Source organism: Podarcis filfolensis (genome assembly GCF_964270895.1).
Source record: "Podarcis filfolensis genome assembly, chromosome: 13".
NCBI classification, from domain to species: domain Eukaryota; kingdom Metazoa; phylum Chordata; class Lepidosauria; order Squamata; family Lacertidae; genus Podarcis; species Podarcis filfolensis.
Window position 1 is genome coordinate 42,768,123 of NC_139615.1, and position 15,739 is coordinate 42,783,861.

General features: G+C 43.5%; 1 protein-coding gene across 1 annotated transcript; it reads right to left on the reverse strand.

Annotated features, from left to right (window-relative positions):
- Positions 1-366: 366 nt before the first annotated feature.
- On the reverse strand, positions 367-9,045 carry LOC310747973 (E3 ubiquitin-protein ligase RNF113A-like). The gene is made up of 10 exons (XM_083583450.1): positions 8,624-9,045; positions 7,767-7,843; positions 7,577-7,681; positions 6,512-6,619; positions 5,983-6,092; positions 4,677-4,783; positions 4,437-4,526; positions 2,655-2,748; positions 1,832-1,938; positions 367-516 (listed from the first exon to the last, which is right to left on the reverse strand). The coding sequence occupies exons 1-10, from the start codon at positions 8,721-8,723 to the stop codon at positions 383-385; spliced, it is 1,032 nt and encodes a 343-aa protein (XP_083439576.1). The 5' UTR covers positions 8,724-9,045; the 3' UTR covers positions 367-382.
- Between the last annotated feature and the right edge of the window lie 6,694 nt (positions 9,046-15,739).

The following is a 15,739-nucleotide window of genomic DNA, read 5'->3' on the forward strand; positions in this document are numbered from 1 at the left end:
CTTGCTTTTTATTATAATAAATAGGTCCTATAAAGTATAAACTGGCTTTTTAAAGATAATACATTTATTAGGACCAACTAGAGTATCATGAACTTAGGCTGGATGTTGTGCGGTACAGGAGAAGCCCAATATTGGAGGCTAAAACTCTCCAGACTACAAAAGCAGAATAACGGAATACATTCTTTGCTAGCTATAAAATGATTTCAAAATGTGAAGACTGCTGGGATAGAAACAGTGCTCTCCCACCCCCCACCCCCGAATTGTTTTGTTTAACAAATTGCCAGGAGCCGTGTGTAGAGAAGCAAGCTAGTCACTATCACACAGATTCAGTTTACCTGGAAGAACAATGCCTGATAAGCTAACTCATTTGTGTATAAGTTATTTATTCAGCCACAGAACTAGTTTCTGAAGGCAGGGAGGGGGGTGGAGAATGAGGACTGAGCAATGTCACTGGCTCTTCCACATCATCTGGGAGTCCCTCTTCAGTCTTGCGTTTTTCCAGCTTTGTTATCAGCTCTAAAAAAACAAAAGACCAAATATGGGTGAAGATTCATAACACAAAAGGTCCAAGTCACAAAAAAACGAGTGGAAAACCCCTTTCTTTGGTGTTCACACACTGAATATAAATAATTCCAGCCCACAGGATGACAAGACAGACGGGAGAAGCAAACTAACTAAAGTGCTCTTTTGCTTCCAACAGCAAAGGCAAGTTTTCCTCAGCCCTAGAGGCCTTATTTTGCAAATATTTAAATTGATTTGAGTTGAGGGTAAAATTTACAGTAAGAGCCTCTGGTTTCTCTCCACCTCCACCCTTCAGGGTGAGGCATCTGTTGAAAAACACTTACTGCCAAGACAAACTACTGTGGTGGGGGAGCTACCTCTTGAGAAGTTTGTAGAACTTGTTGAGAAACAACTTCCTTCTAAAGGGAAGAGCATATTATGAAATCCTACTTTGGGATAAAGTTCCCCTTTGAAGTGGGCAAATAGCCAAGGCCAGTACACGCACCACCCCACTTGGAACATTGGGCTGCCTCAAAGGTTACTTGCTCAGGACAGATTGGTTTTTTACAGGAGAATTTCCACCTGACCTTCCCAGTTCAGTCATTGATTCCCTCTAGATTAGGATAGATCATTTAAGTGTGAGGCAGGTGGCAGCGGTGTTAAAAAAACGTTTCGCTTTAGTTCCAACAACAACATTTAAAGGGATAATTCACAGTGGTGGTAGAGAACCTAATTAGGCCCACAAGTTTGTTTCGGGCAAATCACACTTTTCCTTGTGTATGACACAAAATGCAGGGAACCTTAAATCATGGCTGCAAATGAATAATGCTTTGCACCTGGAATTCGGTGCTTTTTGAATCTGGCACCCTGCATGGCAGCAGAGAGTGGCCCCAAATTCGAAATGCACCAAATTAAAGCCATGGTTGCAAAGCATGACTCAGGAATGCATTCCTGATTTTGTTTCTTTGCAAAGTGCAGCTTGAAGTTGAAAACCCCTGATGCCAAGGGACTGAAAGATGGGGGAGGCCACCCATCTATCAAAGTGGATCACAGAAGGGTGGCCCCTTGGAAATCTGGCCCTGCAGTAAGACTTTCGACTTAGAACCAGGGAACCTGAGGGGCTGCTAACCTGTATATTTTCTGTTGAGGGATTAATGTGGACGCCTCTGCCATTACCTGGGAAATTTTGCATAATGCCTATCCATTACAAAACTTCTAAATGGCCTCTATTCATCCAACATGTAATTTTGCTGTAACACGGTCAGAATAATTGACCTTTCTACCCTGCCCGCACCCACAATGTGACATAATCCAGCACAAGCTAGAGTACCTTTGGCTGGGTTGAAGACACCATTTGTTTGCTTGTCACATACGTAACATCGCTGAGACTTCCGATAATGCTGCAGCGCACATCTCTCACAGAAGTAATGTTTACACCTGAAAAAAGCATAAAGCAAAGATAGTCAGCTCCAGCAGCTTTCTAGCAAGATGTCTTATTTGATATTTTTGCCCCACTTTTTGAGGTTGTTTTTGTCTCAACTTCAAACAGTCGTACACTGAGAATACTGCTATTGTGACCGGTTGATGCCAACGGAGTTTGCAGGATGTTAACTCCATGCCCCTAGGGATGCGGGTGGCGCTGCGGGTTAAACCACAGAGCCTAGGACTTGCCAATCAGAAGGTTGGCGGTTCAAATCCCCGCGACGGGGTGAGCTCCCGTTGCTCAGTCCCAGCTCCTGCCAACCTAGCAGTTCGAAAGCGCATCAAAGTGCAAGTAGATAAATAGGTCTCTGGCGGGAAAGTAAACGGCGTTTCCGTGCGGCTGCTCTGGTTCGCCAGAAGCGGCGTAGTCATGCTGGCCACATGACCCGGAAGCTGTACGCCGGCTCCCTCGGCCAATAAAGCGAGATGAGCGCCGCAACCCCAGAGTCTGTCACGACTGGACCTTTACCTTTTAACTCCATGCCCCAATACAAAGAAGTGTTTTTTCCTGCACTTTTATAGAATTGCAGAATGCTGGCACACCAGCCAAGATCCTCACTGTGCGTCATTGCCACATTTCTTATTTCATTTTTAAAGTCCCCCGCATAGCTCTGTGTGGAAAGCTTCCAAGTTTAAACAAAAGGAGCGTCTGGATCCTCCAGCCATCTTACTTGGTCACCACAGGATTCTTGAAGGAGCTTCTGCAAATGAAGCACTTGAAAGGCAGTTCTTCGTCGTCACTGCTCACCTCGTAGTTTTCATCATCTGCTCAAAAGAAAGAAGTATTTGCTTGGTTCTGCTGCGAACTATAACGGGATGTGACTTAACTCCTGCCCACCCTGTGTAGGAAGCTGTATTGCCAAGAATAGGCAAGCCTTCAACATCTAGGCTCCTTTGAAGCCACCAGCACATAGGATGAAAATATTAGGTTTAATGAGCTTATTAAACTGCCCACTCAAACCATCTGCTCCTGTTCTCCCTGCCTCCCGCCCACCCTTTTCTATTAACAGACAGAGAAAGGAGGGGTGCCTTTGCTCCAGCTGTTTAACTAGGCAGATGCCTGGTTCTCAGTACTCTCACAGGCTATCGTAAAAGCACAATGCTACTGAATATCTTCCAAATTTTTACAATAGAAGAGGCCCCACAAAGATCTAAGGGGGGGTTGTACAAAGAGAAGGCAACCTGTGACCCATGAGCCTTAATGGATGAAATCTCAAGGAGAACTCTGCAAATTGCCCATCTGAACAGCACCACAGCCATGACTTAAGTACCAACAAGTAGCAGGAAGACAACACAGAAAGGAAGCCAGCTGTATTGCAGTCTTTGCATTTTTAATCAACTAAATGATCTTACAAGAAACTCGCACCAGTTCAAAACAACTGCTATAATCTTTTCATTCAAAGAAGAAAAATAGCTGCTACTACAATACATGGATTGTTCCTCACTTTTTCCGATTTAATCTCTCACATGCAGTTTGAAACATCAGAAAAGCATTAGTTAAAACTTGAGAGGTGACTGAAAAGCTTGCAGATCAAAAGGAGAAAAACAAATACTTATCTCATACTTTGTTTGTAGTCTAGTATTGCTTGCTAATTCTGATTAGCAAATATCTCTTGTCCTTCAAAGCGACTTATCCATCTCTCTGCACAGCAACACTTAATGTATGCTAAATCACCCAAACAAGTTAAAAAGGCTGCCTGACCCTCATTTATCCATTTACTTTTTAATCTTTTGATGTACTTTTGAACTAGAAGTGGCTATTCTGTTATGCTTTCTCCTGGTGTTGGGCACCCAACTTGAATGAATGAATCTTTATTTGCGTCAGCCATAGCAATAAAACAACAATACCATATACAAAGAATAGAAATAAAAAGTGAATTATATAAAATACATTTTAGGGTTTTGAATCAATAGTCAAATAGTGGATCTTATTCTGATTGCCCCAGCTAAAAACCTTGCAACCTTTGCTGTCATTTGCTCATCTTGATCTGCCAAGAGAAAGGACACTGCGGCAGTGGTTGGGTGACCCAGAATGGCACCCAGCTTCCCATCAAACCCTGGCACCATGGCCAGCCATCAGGTTCCCCAGCTTTGTTTTATACCAAAGTTTTAGGAGGAAAGCAAGCAGGTGTTGAGGACAAAGCAGTTTAGGAAGGCTGATCCCCTAGGGATAATTTTCCCAATGTTTTCAAAATCAGTATCGAAGTTAGACAAAACACGTAAGCATACTTGATAGCATTTAATGATAAAGCTTCAAAATTTGTCTCTAATTAAGGCTTAGATGTCATCCACCCAGTTTATTCTCCAATGCAGCCCAAAAGTAGTATCAATCTTGCCCTCTACACCTCTAAATTTTGTGGCATGCAAATTTGAAAGGCCTATTTCCTAGTCCCTCATTCAAACATCTTAAGCTGAACAACTTCAGGCAAGAGAACAAGGATTGCTCAACATACCATTAACTCCATAGCGTCCCTCATCCAATTCTCGTTCAATCTGCCAGCCATGCTTGTAGTCCGATCGGTCATGGAGGAATTTGCAGCTGTCTATTGGAAAAGCAAACCAATACAACGTGTGAGCATTTGTCAGTGATTTCTGTCTTGCTGCCAACTTCCCCTACGTTTATGGAGATCCACAATCTTAAGCAGGTATCGCACAGATCCGCTATTAGGAAAGTATATGAAACAGCCATTCACCTCCAAATCCACAAAACCCAGTTTCCTTGTAATCCTTGCAGATGTCAGGTTGGTAGTCCCATCGCACAGTGGCCCTGAGATGCTCTGGGGCTCGTATGGGTCCCTTCCTGAAATGAAGAAGAAAGGCCTTAAAACAGCTGTCAGTGTGCTGCACAGAAGGAGATAAGAAGTTGTGATGAACGAGCAAGGAGAGGGTCAAGTGGTAGTTAGATGGGGAATGGTGAGGTTTTTTTAAGTAGGAAGATTTGAAGAACAAATCTGAGAAAGAGAAACGTGGCTTTACATGATATTTCAAAACCTGTTTTTCTTTAACACTGACTTTTTAAAAAATCTGGAATTTTCAGGAAATCTATTTCGGTCATCCTATATTTTGGTGGTATTTAATGCTGGCATGTCAACTGCATGTACTTCTTAGAACAAAGAGAGCATTCTGGGATGCATAGAGATATGCATGTTGACTCACCACAATACTGCAAATCTATGAAGAACAACTACAGTTGTACCTCGGGTTACATACGCTTCAGGTTACATACGGTTCAGGTTACACACTCTGCTAACCCAGAAATAGTACCTCGGGTTAAGAACTTTGCTTCAGGATGAGAACAGAAATCGTGCTCCGGCGATGCGGCAGCAGCAGGAGGCCCCATTAGCTAAAGTGGTGCTTCAGGTTAAGAACAGTTTCAGGTTAAGAATGGACCTCCAGAACGAATTAAGTACTTAACCCGAGGTACCACTGTATACATCTTGGCTGTGGGTCCTGGGAGACTTGCTCCCTGCCTTGCATACCTTTTCCCACCTGGCCTGGGAGGGTGGGGCGCTGACTGACTTCAGCTACAAAAGCTGAGGTGTTGATCAGATTCTTGGGTTAAGGAACTGTTTAGTTGGGCTTTGATGGGAGCGGGGTTGTTGCTGTTACTGATATTCTTTGTACCTCTATTTTTAGATCTTATTATGATTTAATGTGGGAACTCTTCAATTTGGTTGTGTACTTTTTGCTGTATTTTATTTATTATGACTGTTTTTGTTATTTGTAATTAAGTAATTTTTCCATGTTGTAATCTGCCCTGAGCATCATTTTAACAATGGAAAAGTGCCATACAAATTAAATTATGTATATGCAGTGTAAGCTGAGAACTTCTCAACACCATAAGCAACTTAGAAATAGGAGCAAGATTTGTAATTGAAAAAAATGCAATGTTAGAAAAAATCAGCCAGCTGGATTTTTCTGAGGCACAAAATTCACATAGAGCCACTGTGCTGCAAAATGTTTTTCTCTGAGGATAAGTTTCATGCTTTCCTGCCTTACCTTACCATGCCTGAGGAAGCATTCCCCATGGACGTATCCTTTGGCTTCACATACTTTTGGTAATTATTGATCCCACGGTAAATCTTATCGTCTTCCTTCCCTTCAAGTTCCTGAACAGAGACAGGGAGGAAAAACCACATCAGCAAAACAGCTTGGTTGACACCAGAGCAGCAGCTTGCTCACATGAAACCAGCTCAATTCCCACATACTAAGAAGAGCACTGGTGAAATACAGAACAACAGAGATGAGACCAGACAGCAGCAGGAAACAGAAACAAGAATGGTACTGAATATTTAAAAAAAAAATATGTGATGCATCTGGAGGAGGAAATCTGTGAAGGGAATAGGAAGAGGATGGCTATGATACAAGTGGCCAGAAAGATTATGCTAGCAGCAGTCTCTTGGGGGGAAATAAGGAAGAGGTGCAAAATAAAAATGAGAAATGCCACTAAGAAACTCTTGTCCATTTCTTGAAGGTGTATGAAAACTTGTAGTAAAGGAAGGAACCTTTAAACGGTAAAGATATTCACCTTCTGTATTTGCTGGCTGCGTTCAAAAATGGCTTGTGCATCTTTCTCTTTCTCTGTGTCCAGCTCATATATAGCTGTTGCACCCATGTCCTCCGGACCCACAGGTTTCTAAGATACAAGAATGTTGTCAGTAGGGCAGCATGAGAAGTGAACAATATTAAGCTAGCATTAGACTGTTACTAGAATTAGCAGTTACAGATAGGTAGCCGTGTTGGTCTGCCATAGTCAAAACAAAACAAAAATTTTTCTTCCAGTAGCACCTTAAAGACCAACTAAGTTAGTTCTTGGTATGAGCTTTCGTGTGCATGCACACTTCTTCAGATACACACTAGATACTAGATAGACACTAGATATACACTAGAATTAGCAGTTATTCTAGTGATTCATTCAAACAGATGCATGCTCTCTCTAATGCAGGGGTTGCCAGACTTCAGACTTGGAGGACCTGATATTATTATTATTATTATTATTATTATTATTATTATTATTAACCCAAGCACCCCTAACCAGAGTAAAGTAGTGCTTGGGAGAGGGTGGAGCCAAATGCTGCTGCACCTTATGAGCCTGTCACTGGGATAACCTACAAAGGCAAGTACATACCATCCCTGGGTTACTTCATAGAACTATAAAAATGGTCCGCAGGTGTGTACAAAGGCCACCAGTTAATAGCTATATATTGCAGTTAAGGAAAATGGAAGCTGTGAAATCAGCTACTGGCACAGGAGGAATGACCGCTGGGAAAAGCGCAGAGAGAAGAAATGCCATGGTGCATCTGTAGCAGCATAATTGGACACCTTCACCTGCCCCAGCTGCAACAAAACATGTCTCTCCCACATCAGTCTCTACAGCCACAACAGGTGCTGCAACCTTTGAAGAGCTTGACCTCACTCCCAAAGAGGCACTCCATTGTCGAAAAGGACAGATGCCAGCAGGGAAGCCATGGAAGATTCACACACATACCCTTGCAATTTTACTTGCTATTATTCAAGTGCTTGGCATCAGAAACTCTTGCCAATAAGCTGTGCATCACCTAACGTTGGTTTTGCACACTTTAAACACTCGTACCGCAGATCTTGTAGACTTATATGCAACTCCAATTCTTTTAGACTTGCCCTCGTCATCGCTACTGCTGGACGCGTATGAGGTGTGGTCTTTCATGCTTTTCTTGGTCTAGAAGATGGGAAAATCAGTGGGAGTTAACTAAGAAACATTCAAGAGGGGACGTATTCATGGGCACTTGGGGAAACTGCATCACCTTCTGAATCATGGGGTTGGAAACTTCCTTGCGTCTCTCCTTCCTGACCACCGTGCTGCCTTCATCACTGCTGCTCCCTGTTGGGTGGATGGACACAAGCATTATCAAAGTACTCAAACAGATTAATATTGGCAGGCTGCATCTCCTATGAAAGACCTACATCCGTTGTTTGGCTACAGGGCCCCCCCACCCCACTGCAATAAGTTTATGATCCTATGAACCAAGCTGCTTTATTCAAGAGGCAATGGCTTACTTTTGTTCCTAAACAACAGGTTCAGAAGAAGCCTGCTAGCTCTCTTTCCTATGGCTACATATATTTTTCATTTTTTTAAAAAAGGTAATAGGAGATTATGCAAATAGCAATGTTATCCAATAGGATCTGGTGACAATATACATAGTCCGTGTACAGATCCCTGTTGAACAAACAAGAGACATAAAATAAAACCAAAATAAATGAACCACAGGTACGTGGATGTGTGGAAGGCAGGAACCAGAACTATTTTTAACATAGTGGTCAAACAAGACAATTACAACCTACAAAACACTATTTAGAAGCCGGCCAGGTGTTTTTCTTAATGTATTACGTTTGTTTTGGTCGGTTGTTAAGTTGCTTTGGGCTGCCCCGGGCAAGATAAAAGAATTCAACAAGTAAAAAAACAAGCCAGTCATTAAAAAAGCAAACACGGACAAAAATTGTGTGCGTGTGTGACACACGTATAAACCAGGCAAATAATTGCAATAAAAACAGTTCTCCGAGCGCTTTTCAATGGCCGCCCCATCATGACAACAAGGAAACGTAGCCTAACTGCCGCCCCTTGGTCCACCCACCCCCAGCGCCGACGGGCTGCGTCTCTCACCGGGCTCCTGGTCGCTGCCCGGCCTTTTGCGCTGGCCCCTCCCGGGTGCGGGGCGACGCTTCTTGAAGAGGAAGCTGCAAACGGGCTGTGGCGCCGCCATCGCAAGTACGAAGCCTCACCGGAAGCGGAAGAGCTGATATACCTCTCTATCCCTCTCTATCCCCCTCCTCCCGGACAGCTGCGGCCAATCCGCCAAGGTTCTACCTGGGCGTACGGACAGTGAGGCGACGCTCTACCGCTCGTCGGCTCTATCGTTGTGATGTAGTGGAATGTGATTGTTATGATTTTTTTAAAGTAGACTCGCACGTAAGTGAGAGCTTCCGAGTTCGCTTCGGGGTCCTTCCCGCTTCTCCTCCGTCTTGTCCCCGGATTTCAAGGCTTGCCGCGATGGGGGGAGGGGAAGGGGATGTTCCTTCCTTACCCCTCACTTAAAAAGGAAAAAAGAGAAGAATATAGCAATAAATACACGGTTCCCTGCTCCTTTAAACTGCAGGAAGTTGCCAATAAAGGGCCACCGTTAGAACTCAGGGCGAAAGGGAGAAATGTACTAAGAGGAAGGCACGCTTGGCAAACCCTCACTGTGATCAACGCCCACCTGGAAACTTACGTCCCCACTGTGGAAGGATGTGTGGATCCAGAATTGGCCTCTACTTTCACTTGCAGACTCACTGTTAAAACCGTGTTCATGAAAGACAATCTTACTCGGCTACCAGTGATTGCCAAAGAAGAAGAAGAAGAAGAAGAAGACCATTAGTATAACAAAATAAGTGATGGCGCCCTCTGACAAATGGGTGGGTTTCCCTTCCCTGCCCGTCTGGTAGTGAGAAAGGAAATAATCTAGAGTCTGAGAAAGGTGAGAACAGGCTGCAGACAGAAGCTGGGGGTCAGAGTCATGCCCGATTTCTGCTAGAATCCAAGCCTGTGTCTATGCGAGAAGCAAGAACCTCGTTGCATGTTAATGCTGTGAACCCCTCCATCTTAGGCTCAGGTTGTATAGATGTGTCAATAAACCATATATCCTAGATACAACAGTTTCTGCTGTGCCGCATTCCAAAGGAAATTGAACCCTGGGTAAGTGCCTGAATTCCCTGGAAATTTGCCCCACTTGGAGTTCGGATGGCATGTAAGACAATTCTGAATGTGGGGGCAAGCTCAGAAAGGTTGCATATTATATATGTGCAAACTATGGTAGTGATTGACTGTTTTGGTTCTCAAAGCACAGTTTCTCATTTTCTCAAATTATATTTCAACCATTTAAATATTCTCAGATTTCTATATGAAGGATGGACATAAACTCCTGTCTTTGATGCTTACCTTGGGGGAATAGGCTGTTGCAATAAACTCTGGACTTATAATAAAGAGACTATGTGGAACCAGTTTCGATAGATCTATACAGGTATTACTCTCTCTTTTTTCTGGCCACCGGGGCAGAAATGAGAGTTGTCCATAGGAATCAGTGGAGGAATGTCAGATTTTAAACCACTGTGGACACCAGCATGTACTTCCCTGTAGACAGATGCAGGCTGCAGCATAAAGACAGGTGTTCCAGCTTTTTCTAACTTAGATCTTATGCTATATGAAATATTTGATTTGTTTTAATATGTGTTTTAAAAAAAACTTTTTTTAAAAAAACACAGTTTGGCTGCATGCACATTAATGGAACATAGGGCTTCTGAATGCAGTTGAATGCTAGATTTAGGCTGGAAGTTATCTGGATTCACTTTTTGAGACAACCTCCTAGTTAAAAGCTCACTTGCCTTTCCACCCACCTCATCAGTCTGCTTCAAAAATAAAAGATGAGCCATGCCTCAAAGAAAAGAAGGCAAAAGTTCTTGTTTGGGCAGATTTAGCATAACAGGAGTGCAGGCCCCTTTCCCCCTTTCCTAGAATCACCCATCCCAACCAGTACCATGGGAGAATAAATGTCTTTGCAAGTCTGAGAACAGATACAACTCCTTTAGTGAAAACTCTATGAAACCTCCAAAAAGCAAAGTGGACAAATAACAGAAACACGGGGAAGCAGGTGTGGTACCATTTCTACTAACTATTCTTCAGCATACACACTCTGGTTTTGTAAACGAAGGAGTGAGTGATGGATCTGCCTTTGAAAGTAGGATTGCAGACACTGGTGCCCTCAGGACAGAGCTTGGGGCTGGTGAGGGCCCCACTTATTATTATTATTATTATTATTATTATTATTATTATTATTATTAATTACCCTGCCCATCTGGCTGGGTTGCCCCAGCTACTCTGGGCAGCTTCCAACACACACATCATCATCATCATACATCATACATTAATAGTAACAATAAGATCCTATATAAAAAGTCATAATAACTTTAAAATAAACAACTTATACCAAATACAGCAATATGTAATAAACCGAATGAGCCGCAGCAGCATCTCCAAAGCATGGCAGCACTGGCTGATCACATTTTGAATTAAGTAAGCCAATGAATTAATGTTATCATCTAAAAGTGGCGGGGCAGGGGCATTTGAATGTTAAGTCCCAGAGTCTTAACATTACCTAGGAGCGGCACTAACTGCCGAGAAAGCAAATATATCCTACAAAGAAGAGCAAGAACAGATAAAGATGAAAGGAGACATTTGAAATTTGCACTTTTTAACACTCCTCTCCCCACCTCACTAGCTCAGATAAACTGTTTCCATGACAGTATCCCCATATCTAACTCTATATGTGACTAGCCTTTTGTGGAACACTTACAAGTCCTCAAGAAGATTTGTATAGTGACTGCTCTCTCCTTTAATAAGACTTGGAAGGGACCTGCAAGGTCAAACCCCTGCAATACAGGGAGCTCAGCCAAGGCATCCATGATAGATGGCCGTCCAACCTCTGCTTAATAGTGGAGAAGCAGAGCTGAAAACAATGCCAATATATTTCACAAATGGGAACCAATGGCTGTGCAGAATAGGAAAGCGGATGTAAGTGCAAGGGGTGGAATATTTGAGGGCAGAATTCATGAAGGTATGAATTCAGGAACTGAATTCAGGCTTGTCATGGGATGGAATACTCCTCTGCCTGTCGGGGGAGGCTTATTCCATGCAGCAAAATGTGGAAGACAGCTGTATGAATCAGACCCCTGCTTTCACAGTTTAAATAGTGCAGCATGTTCCTATTAAAGTGTCAAAAGTGTTTGCTATTTACAGACCAAGGAACTTATTAATATAGAAAACGGTTTGCTGTAAACCATCTGGTACTCCTGATGTTTTCCTTCTCAGCTACTTCCTGTATTTATGGTGTTATTAAAATTGGCATGTGCCTTAATTTTATTTCTAACTACCCGCATAGACCTAGTTGAGATGCTTGGGACACAGTTTGGATTACAGTGGTACCTCGGGTTACAGACACTTCAGGTTACAGACTCCACTAACCCAGAAATAGTACCTTGGGTTAAAAACTTTACTTCAGGATGAGAACAGAAATCGTGTGGCGGCGGCACGGCAGCAGCAGGAGGCCCCATTAGCTAAAGTGGTACCTCAGGTTAAAAACAGTTTCAGGTTAAGAACGGACCTCCAGAACGAATTAAGTTCTTAACCCAAGGTAAAGGTAAAGGGACCCCTGACCGTTAGGTCCAGTCACAGGCGACTCTGGGGTTGCAGCGCTCATCTTTCTTTATTGGCTGAGGAAGCCGGCGTACAGTTTCCGGGTCATGTGGCCAGCATGACTAAGCCGCTTCTGGTGAACCAGAGCAGCACACGGAAACACCGTTTACCTTCCTGCTGGAGCAGTACCTATTTATCTACTTGCACTTTGACGTGCTTTCGAACTGCTAGGTTGGCAGGAGCAGGGACCGAGCAACGGGAGCTCACCCCATTGCGTGGATTCAAACCACTGACCTTCTGATCAGCAAAACTGTGATCTTGTGTCCAGTGATTACTTTCACTTTTTTTCAATGATTGTTATTGGTCTTTAAAATAAAATAAAATATGAAAGCAGATTGCAAAACGAGCAATGTGTCCTTGCTGTGCCATGATTGGCTCCTGAGTTGATAGTCTAGTCCGTGTGTGGCTGGGTGGTGATACTGGGAAGTCAACTTGGGCTTGTATTGACTCCTATGGGATGTAGCTACTTACAACATCTCTCCCATCCCTGTAATAACATTTCAGTAGCAGGGGAGGATAAGATTCTGAATAAGCTCTCCAACCCTTCCCACCACAGCCACAAATCTGCCTCTTTCCAAAGCCCTTGTGTTGGCACTGTAGTTGTTACACAGCCTTAACATCTTGACTGTTATGATGTTGCTGTTATATCCTACTAAGTCACTACAATATCCTAACTCTCCTTGCTGACATGCATGGAAGATTTAGGGTGCAATCCTTATTGCACCAGCTGTCATTAGGATGTGGAAGAGATCTGCCGTCCTCCTAGCACATCAGTATCCGTTACACTGCTGCCACAAAGGATGTGCTGGTGCAACTCCCCATATGGGCCTGTCAAATACTTCACTGTGCTGTACCAGTGAAGCTGTGATGGTGGAACAGCTAGAAAGGGAAAGAACACACCTATCCTGTATTCATTCAAGCTACGATCATGCTCCCCATTGATAGTGCAATGCTATACAGTGGTACCCCTGGATACGCACACCTCTGGTTGCATATCCTTCAGGATGCGAATGCGGCAAATCCAGAAGTATTTTTCCAGGTTTCGCCGCACACACATGCGCAGAAGCGCTCTACCGTGCCGTGCGCATGCGCAGAATAGGCACCTCTGGTTGTGAATTCCTCGGGATCTGACCAGAGCTCTGGGAAGGATCCTGTGCCCAACCAGAGGTACCACTGCACTGACCTCAGTGCTGGCACCATTGAGTTCAACGAGAGGAAAAGCAAATTTTAAGAAGTGTTGCTGTCTTCCAATGACTGCCCTATCTACATCACCATGACAGAGAATAGGATATAGTACAAATTAGAACCTAATCACAGCACACCACTAGGGTATAAACTTCCACACAGGAAGTCTTCAACTTTGGTGATAGGATGTACTACAGCTTTGGGCTATATTGTCATGGATGGTCTCAGGTTGTGCATACAACACATACAATGGATTCTGGCAAGCAGAACTACGAAGAAAGGGCACTTTGCACCACCATAACATTGCAAGGAAATGGAGCACATTGGCGAATAGGTTTGCCCTGCTGTCGTAATCCTGTTCTGATGCAGGTTAACTCCCTGACAGAACTGCATGGTAAAGTGGAAGGAAATTAGTGAACTGAATTTAAATAAATCTGCACAATACTAAAACCTCAACATAGCTTTTTGTGATACTGATGGAAGCTTTAGATAACATAAATTAAATAAACAAAGATTTACATGCAGTGTTAGAAGGCCATCTTTAAAAAACACACCCCCTGTTATGGTACTATACTAAAGGTAAAGGTAAAGAGACACCTGACAGTTAGGTCCAGTCGCAGGCAACTCTGGGGTTGCGGTGCTCATCTTGCTTTATTGGCCGAGGGAGTCGGCATACAGTTTCCGGGTCATGTGGCCACCATGACTAAGCCGCTTCTGGCGAACCAGAGCAGTGCACGGAAACGCCATTTACCTTCCCACCAGAGTGGTACCTATTTATCTACTTGCACTTTGATGTGCTTTCAAACTGCTAGGTTGGCAGGAGCAAGGACCGAGCAACGGGAGCTCACCCCATCACGGGGATTCGAACTGCCAACCTTTTGACTGGCAAGTCCTAGGCTCTGTGGTTTAACCCACAGCGCCATCCGCGTCCCTGGTACTATACTAGAACACAATAATAGCCTAAATCTGTGTGCCACAGCTAACTCACTGTTCCCCTTATTCACCTTTGCTTCTGTTCATAAATAAATTAAAAGTTGCAACTGATTATGCCAATGAAAGTATGCAGCAGTAGTAACTATATATGTTTGTTACTAACCCAAGGGGAAGAAAGCAAGGGGTATTGGGTTCCTGCAAGAGAAAACTCAAGGTGTCCTGTTTGCGAAATTGCTCTAAATATTTTGCATGTTAGTGGATATTATATCCCATCAGCCAGTGCTTTTTTTCTAAAAAAATGTTTAGGGGTACTCTCATTTTCCTACTCATATTGAAATACTGCCCCTCAATGAGGCCAAACTTAGATTCAAAATATGTTTAGGGGTATGCGCACCCGTGTCACCCCAGAAAAAAAGCACAGTAGAACAGCTCAACAACATCACAACTGGACTGCAGCTTGTTCCATGTGATATTGTTTCCATGCCTTATTGTAACTTCAGCCAATATCTAAGGCTACACAATTTAAATGGAAACATCCACAAATACTTTCCTATGAACTGTGACACACCCACCCACCCCTTTCCTCCCATGACTTATAATGATTGTAAGCTCCTCAGGGCAGGGACCTGCCCTTTTGTACTCTGCAAAGTGCCATGATCAGTGATGTCCCTAAATAAATACAGTAATGATGATGGTATTTAATGAGCCTGCCTTCTCTATTATTCTCTTGCAGTTCAGAGATATTTGGAAGTCTTGCAGATTTCTCCTCCGATGCTCTCCAATCATTGAAGGCGACAACATGCAAAATTTCCATTTGCACTGCACAATAATAGTGACTTTTAAAAGGTGTATTTTTAACGGGATGGTGATAAACAGTCACAGCTGCCCTTGGGAACAATCCAGACAGTTCTAAAGTGTGACCTCAATATGTACCGTTTCAGGGCTTTTGATGCCCACAGCTGCTGCCGTGAGGACCAGAATGAAGACTCTTCTCCCTGCTGCAAGGCCCATTTCCACCTGGCCTAGAGGGCGGGCCCAGACTCACCTTGAACAGCTAAGAGAGGCTTCTGGGAAGCTGGAGGGACATTGCTGGTTGGGGCAACTGGCTAAAAAGTTTTACAATGTTTTAAATGGTTCTAATTTTGGTTCCTGTGTTTTGTTTTTGTTGGGTGGGGGTTGTTTAAATGTTTGGTTGGGGTTGGCGGTTATTTTAATTTGGATATAAGTGTTAGCTGCTTGTTGTTGTTGTTATCATTTGTTGTTTAGTCATTTAGTCGTGTCCGACTCTTCGTGACCCCCTGGACCAGAGCACGCCAGGCACTCCTGTCTTCCACTGCCTCCCGCAGTTTGGTCAAACTCATGCTGGTAGCTTCG

Bases quoted from the DNA above. Each gene is read 5' to 3' on its own strand.
- LOC310747973 (XM_083583450.1), bottom strand. From the start codon at position 8,723: ATGGCGGCGCCACAGCCCGTTTGCAGCTTCCTCTTCAAGAAGCGTCGC. The intron at 1,939-2,654 runs GTAAGATGGCTG...TGCTTTTTTCAG, and splicing joins AAGAATCCTGTGGTGACCAA to GTGTAAACATTACTTCTGTG. The intron at 517-1,831 runs GTACTCTAGCTT...TTGTTTTTTTAG, and splicing joins TGTCTTCAACCCAGCCAAAG to AGCTGATAACAAAGCTGGAA.